The sequence below is a fragment of the Mus caroli genome, chromosome 7, assembly GCF_900094665.2.
Source record: "Mus caroli chromosome 7, CAROLI_EIJ_v1.1, whole genome shotgun sequence".
Taxonomy (NCBI): Eukaryota; Metazoa; Chordata; class Mammalia; order Rodentia; family Muridae; genus Mus; species Mus caroli.
In genome coordinates, this window is record NC_034576.1 from 104,558,179 (window position 1) to 104,565,378 (window position 7,200).

At 44.3% G+C, this 7,200-nt stretch overlaps 1 protein-coding gene across 8 annotated transcripts in view; it reads right to left on the reverse strand.

Annotated features, from left to right (window-relative positions):
- Window positions 1-7,200, reverse strand: part of LOC110298622 (folate receptor alpha) — a 14,492-nt gene that overhangs the window by 774 nt on the left and 6,518 nt on the right. For all 8 annotated transcript variants that reach the window (XM_029479149.1, XM_029479145.1, XM_029479146.1 and 5 more), the window contains 3 exons: window positions 5,298-5,467; window positions 377-565; window positions 108-243 (listed from right to left, as the gene is read on the reverse strand). In XM_029479149.1, coding sequence (XP_029335009.1) covers window positions 108-243; window positions 377-565; window positions 5,298-5,459 — 487 coding nt within the window. In that variant the 5' untranslated portion in view covers window positions 5,460-5,467. The remainder of the gene's footprint in view (window positions 1-107; window positions 244-376; window positions 566-5,297; window positions 5,468-7,200) is intronic.

Genomic DNA, 7,200 nt, shown 5'->3' on the forward strand with positions numbered 1-7,200 from the left:
AAAGAGAGAGAGAGAGAGAGAGAGAGAGAGAAAGAAAGAAAGAAAGAAAGAAAGAAAGAAAGAAAGAAAGAAAGAAAGAGAAAGAGCCCACTCCACCCACTCCTTACCCGAGGACCAGTTCCATCCCTTGTGCCAATTGCTCTTGCAGGTAAAAGAGCTCTTGCAGTCCTCCCACCACTGCTGACAGTCCTCTTTGCACAGGGGAACATCAAGGATCCGCTCTTTGCGCCAGCTCTGGTCCACCTGAGAGAGGGTGTAAAAGGTTTTGAACTCAGGAACCTCAGAAATGCAGCCTGAGTAGAATCGGAGCTGCCGACATAGCCTGTAGAGATTTGGAGAGCACAGCTACTCCACTGGCACTGGGGGACACTCGTACCTGCTGGATCCAGGGTCCCAAGTTTGGGGAACACTCATAGAGGCAGGTGTCTTGGATAAAGTGCCGTTTGCATTCCGATGTCATAATTCCGCAGTGGTTCCAGTTGAACCGGTACAGGTAAGAAATGTCCTTATGTGCTTCCTGGCTTGTGTTCGTGGAACAGCAGGAATTCGTCTTCCAGGGGCTGCACTGTGAGATGGAAATCACAGGACCGTGGCCAAGCACAGACAGAATATTCCACATGCAGCCTTGCACCTTGAGAGTCCTTGATTGCCTAGCCATTGCGATACTTGCTGTTAAGCTGGCTGTAGAAGCCCAGAAGAGACTCAGTGGGTAAGAGCACACTGGTTGCTCTTGCAGAAGACCAGGGTTTGGTTTGAAGCACCCACATGGAGGCTCACAACTGTCTGTAATTCACTATGTAGACCAGACTTGACTTAAACTCCAAACTATCTGGCTGTCTCTGCTTTCTAAGTGCTAGAATTAAAGGCATGGGCCACTCACTATGCCTTGTTATTTTTTCCTTTTGCACGTGTGCTTTGTGTGTGTGTGTGCCTATTTGTGTATCTATGAGTGTTCACACGTACATTTGTTTGCAAGTGTAGAGGTCAGAAGACAACCTCAGGCAGTCTGCACACTTTGAGGCAGGGTCTCTCACTGGCCTGGGGACCACAAATGAAGCTATTCTAACTGTTGATAAACATTCGGACTCACTGACCTTATCTCCTCGGTGCTGAGGTCATAAACCCACGTTACCCTCGGCATTTGTACATGAGTCCTAGGAATTAAACTCAGGTCCTTATGGTTGTGAGACAAGTGTTGTCTACCCGGTCCCTTTTTTCTGAGACAGCCTCATAGAGTCTAAGTGGCTTCAGACTCTATATGTAACCAAGGATAGCCTTGGACTCCTGAATCTCTTCTGCTTCTCAAGTGGTGAGATGCGTGCCACCACATCCTGGTTTAACTTTCCTTAGTTAATTAAAATTTTAAAAGCCAGGTTTTCACTAGGTAACCCTGGCTGGCCTGGAACTCACTATATAGACCAGATTAATCTAGCATTCACAGAGGTAGGCTTAACACCACCACAGCTGATAATACATCTAGTTCTTTAATTCTAGTTTTTTTTTATTTTTATTTTTAAAGATTTATTTATTTATTTATTTATTATATGTAAGTACACAGTAACTGTCTTCAGACACCCTAGAAGAGGGCATCAGATCTCATTACGGGTGGTTGTAAGCCATCATGTGGTTGCTGGGATTTGAACTCATGACCTTCAGAAAAGCAGTCGGTACTCTTAACTGCTGAGACATCTCTCTAGCCCCTTAATTCTAGTCTTTATGAGCCCCCAACCCACCCCAAGCCACTTTCCTAGGAAATAAGGGATAAAATGATAAACCCAACATGCCAATCGCTTTGGGGAAATAAATAAATAAATAAATAAAAGCAAGAGAAAGGCATGTGGACTTGCAGTGCCACCAGATGGTCGCATTAAACTTCACTGAGAAAAAGACAGAACACTCGCAATACTCGAACTTACTAGTGAAAATCGACTCGGCCTGGAACTTAGCACATAACAAAGTTTCAAAACACACCTTCAAAACAAGTTTTTTGTTGTTGTTTTATTCTGTTTGGTTGGTTGGTTGTCTTTGAGACTGGATAGTCCTGAAACTTGCTATGTGGATCACACTGGCCTCTAACTCACAGAGATCTGTCTCCCTCTGCTCCTCAGAGTGCTAGGATAAAGGGCATGTGGCACCATGCCCAATTTAAAAAACAAAAACAAAAACATCCTAAGAATCTAGAGAGATGACTCAGCATTTAATAGTCTACTGCCCAGCACCTATGTCCTAGCTCAAATATGGCTGCAGCTCCAGCTCCAAAGTATCTGATGCCTTCCTTTAGCTCCACCAGGACTCATACATACATGTGTGGTATTCATTCACACAGACACACACACCTACACTAAACAAAAGCATATATATATGTGTTTGTGTGTGTGTTTTCTTTCTTTCCTTTTTTTTGTTTTGGGGTGGGTTTTTTTTTTTTTTTTTTTTTGGTTTTTCGAGACAGGGTTTCTCTGTATAGTCCTGGCTATCTTGGAACTCACTCTGTAGACTAGGCTGGCCTCGAACTCAGAAATTCGCCTGCCTCTGCCTCCCAAGTGCTGGGATTAAAGGCATGCGCCACCATGCCCAGCATGTTTTTTCGAGACAGGGTTTCTCTGTATAGTCCTGGCTATCTTGGAACTCACTCTGTAGACTAGGCTGGCCTCGAACTCAGAAATTCGCCTGCCTCTGCCTCCCAAGTGCTGGGATTAAAGGCATGCGCCACCATGCCCAGCATGTTTTTTCGAGACAGGGTTTCTCTGTATAGCCCTGGCTGTCCTGGAACTCACTCTGTAGACCAGGCTGGCCTCGAACTCAGAAATCCCCCTGCTTCTGCCTCCCAAGTGCTTGGATTAAAGGCATGCACCACCATTGCCCGGCTATTTATTTTTGATACAGGGTCTCACTATATAGCTCTGGCTTACTTGGAACTTGCTATGTGACTCAGTGGATTCTCCTGCCTCTGACTCCCAAGTGACAAAAATAAATTTAAAAAAAGAGAAAGGAAGGAAGGAAGGAAGGAAGGAAGGAAGGTTTGAATAAATTTGTAAGTTAGGATGCTCAAGGTAGCCACTGCTCAATCTAAACTAGCAACCTTGTGCTCAGTGTTTCAAAACAGCAGCACAGGTATGGAGGCACACACCTTTAATCCTTTATCCCGGGAGGCCAGCCTGTTTGAGTTCCAGGCCAGACAGGCTACAAGAGAAACCCTGTCTCCCAGACACAAACAAACGAACAAATTAGCAGCAGCAGTGGGTTAGAGAAGGGCACAGGAACCTCATCCCTAGCTGAGGATCTATTGATAGTTGGTGATTCCCAGGGAAGAGTCAAGTGTGGTTCAAAATAGTCTGACCATGCTCCTGTGGGAGGAAAAGACAAAGTAGAACCCAAAGGGTGGGTGTGCCTGAGCTACACATGATGGAAATACATTGTATGTACATACAGAATTCAAGGTACAAATCTTAAATATTTTAAAATTTTATTTAGGCTTATTTATTTATTTATTTATTTAGGATATGGTTTCTCTGTGTAGATCTGACTATCCTGGACCTCACTCTGTAGACCAGGCTGGTCTCAAACTCAGAAATCCCCCTGCCTCTGCCTCCAAGTGCTAGGATTAAATACATGCATCACCACTGCTTAGCTTAAGTATTACAAAAAGTAAATAGAGCCTGGAGTGATGGCTCAGGGGTTGAGAGCACTTGTCATTCTTGCAGAGGACTTGGATTCAGCTCCCAGCATGCACGTGGAGGCTCACAACCAGCTATAACTCTGGTCGTGGAGACTCCAACACCCTTTTCTGGCCTTTGCATGCACTGCACTTCTTTGATTGACAAATGTGCATGCAAAATACCATAAAAATAAATACATAAAAACAAATAAAAAATCAGCAGCAAATAGAACCTGACAGCTCTCAGCTAATAGAGTCAACATGGTCATGTATACGTTGATGCGCATGATACAGATTGCTTTTCTTTTGCTTTTTAAAATTTTTTTTGAGGTGTGGTATGTGCACCTTTAATCCTAGCACTCAGGAGATCAGGCTAGTCAGAATTACATAGTAGAACCCTGTCTCAAAAAAATAAATAATAAAAAATAGCCTCCTCCCTCTCTCGACAGGGTTTCATATATTTCAGACTGGCACTGAACTCACTATGTAGCTGAAGGTAACCTTGAACTTCTGACCTACTGCCTCTACCTCCCCTGGGCTGAGATTACACCTATGTGTCAACACATCCAGTTTCATATGGTGCTAGAGATTTGTGACTGCCATGCAGGTACTCTATCAGCTGAGCTACATCCCCAGGCCTATTTGTTTATTTACTTATTAGCTTTATTTATTTTATATGTGTCACATGCACACCTGGTGCCTGCAGAGGTCAGAAGAGGGCATTGCATCCCCTGAAAGGGGATGGATCCACCACCTTGGATGTTGTGGATCAGATCTTGGTATTCTGCAAGCTCAACAAGTCCTTTTTTTTGTTTTGTTTTGTTTTTTGTTTGTTTGTTTGTGGTTTTGTTTTGTTTTGAGACAGGGTTTCTCTGTGTAGCCCTGGCTGTCCTGGAACTCACTTTGTAGACCAGGCTGGCCTTGAACTCAGAAATCCGCCTGCCTCTGCCTCCCGAGTGCTCAACGAGTGCTTTTAACCACTGAGCCAACTCTCCAGCCCTCTTCTTGGCTTTTTTGAGACCCCCCTCCCACTTTGTTGTCTGCACTGATTGTACCTCCCCAAGAGCAGACCTGCTGCTGGTTGACTTCATAGTTGTTGCATCACACTGATTTTATTAAATGTTTAGTGAGCTTTGGGATACTAAAAGCGCTATGGCAAACAACTGTTATAGCACAGAGCCCTCAAGCCCTCAAGCTGAGGACCACAGTCCAAATGTTCGCTAGATGCCTGCCTCCAAAGGCTTCTCAGATATGAGAGTCTCCTTCTCAAGTCTTCAAAGGCTGGCAGAAAAGTGACTGTGGGCAGCATACAGTCAGTCCCTCCCCTGAGACTCCCAGAGGCGTCCTCCCTAATCAGTTTAAATCTAAAACCACCACAATGGTCTGCCTGTTCCATTCCCAAGTTCCTCCCTGATTCTACTTCCTTACTTATGCAACGTCAAAACTCAGCTACCAAGAAGATGAGCTGATAATATTACACTGGCAGTTGGCAGCCAATATGTACTGTCAAAATCACCCACACTAGAGAGAACCGAAGGTCTCCTCAAGTAGCTCTGACCACCTCCACCATAAACTGGGACTAGATACTTCTTTCTCCTGACCCACTAGCCCTCAGTCAGCCACACATCACCCTTCGTCCTACCTGGTCGTGTAAATTGTCCTCAGGGCCCGGTTTTTCTTTGTGGTGCTTGGCATCCATGCAGACATTGAGAAGTTCAGTCCTGGCCCGAGTAGCTCTGGTCTGGGCACATTCGGCCGTCCATATCACCAGGAGCAACAACTGCACAGTCATCAGGTGAACCATGTCAGACCCTAAAGGCAGAGCTAAGGTAAGTGGAACCTCCAAGTGTGTGCTGAGCTCCAGTGGGTGGAGCCTGCACTCACAGACCTTGGGTCACCTCCTCCTGTCAGTCTTCCCAGACTCTGAGAGGCTCAGATGCCCTAGAGACAGTCACTGGTCACAGCCTGTTAGACGCAGTGGTCCTGAGACTCACACAGGGCAATTCAAAAATAAGAGATGGGCCGTTTGCAAGAACAGAGTTTACCCACGTTCACATTCAAAACCTTTAGAGGCAGATGTTTCAGTGTGAAGTTTTGAAATAATTTTTATAAAAGCAGATACAGGTTTAGGTGTAGGTTAAAAGTCTAAAAATTTCGAGAGGAATCCAAGACTGTAATATTAGGTGATGAGAAAGAAGGCAGGCAAAAGGACAGAAGTCATGAAGAAGGATATAAAGTTAATTTTCCCCCATGTTTCAACTTCATGACCATCCGTGCAATAGGATCTAGACACAACTAGTCACTGAAACCATACGTCCGTCACACTGATCCACTCTGCATGTATTCTATACACCACATGCATGAAGTGTACCCAGAGACCAGAAGAGGGTGTCAGGTCCCTTAGGACTAGGGTTAGAGATGGCTGTGAGCCACCATGTGGGTGCTGGGAATCGAATGTGAGGCCTCTGTAAAAATAGCCAGTGCTCTTCACCCATGAACTGTCTCTCCAGTCCTCAATTTGTGATGTTTTAAGCTGAAATTACTATGCTAAAAAGATCTATAAAACAAAAACTGCTTCTAATCTGTAAGCCCAACTTGAGTAAGGTCACATAATTTCTTGGAATGCTGGGGACTATTGTTCATAACAAATCACAAGTTTTTAACGTCTGTAAAAAGAGCTTGGCTGCCAGGCAGTGGTGGTGCACACCTTTAATCCCAGCACTTGGGAGGCAGAGGCAGGCGAATTTCTGAGTTCAAGGTCAGCCTGGTATACAAAGTGAGTTCCAGGACTACCCAGAGAAACCCTGTCTCGAAAAAAACAAACAAACAAAAAAACCACCAAAAAAAGAGCTTGGCTGCCTAAACCGTACCAATGTCCTTGATCATACATAGATGGGACACATGTAGGCAGGAAGTACGTCGGAATGTATGTTTGCCCCTGGTTGGACAAAGATGGAGGTATTACCTTTATAAGCACCTGTCTAGTGTAATTCAGTGCCATACTCTGGGAATCCTGGGTATGGATTTGGCCAGTGTCTGCTCTCCTGTCCAGTATTTAATAAAGCTTGCTTCAAATTTGGCTTTAAAAAAAAATGTGGTAATGGGAGGGCTTGAGAGATGGCTCAGCAGTTAAAAGGTCCTGAGTTCAAATCCCAGCAACCACATGGTGGCTCACAACCATCTGTAACAAGATCTGATACCTGCTTCTGGTGTGTCTGAAAACAGCTACAGTATACTTACATATAATAAATAAATAAATCTTTTTTTTTAAATGTGGTAACGTTCTTATTCTTGCCTAGTGAGATTAACAGATTCTGTTTTAAACTACTTAAAAATTCTTTGACTTATGGTGTTATTGACTATGTAAATTGCATTGCTATATAAAAACTATATAAAATAAATTGCATTGCTTTATATGGTTTTAAAAATAATAAAAGGTGATATGAAGCCGGGCGTGGTGGCACACGCCTTTAATCCCAGCACTCGGGAGGCAGAGGCAGGCGGATTTCTGAGTTCGAGGCCAGCCTGGTCTACAAAGTGAGTTC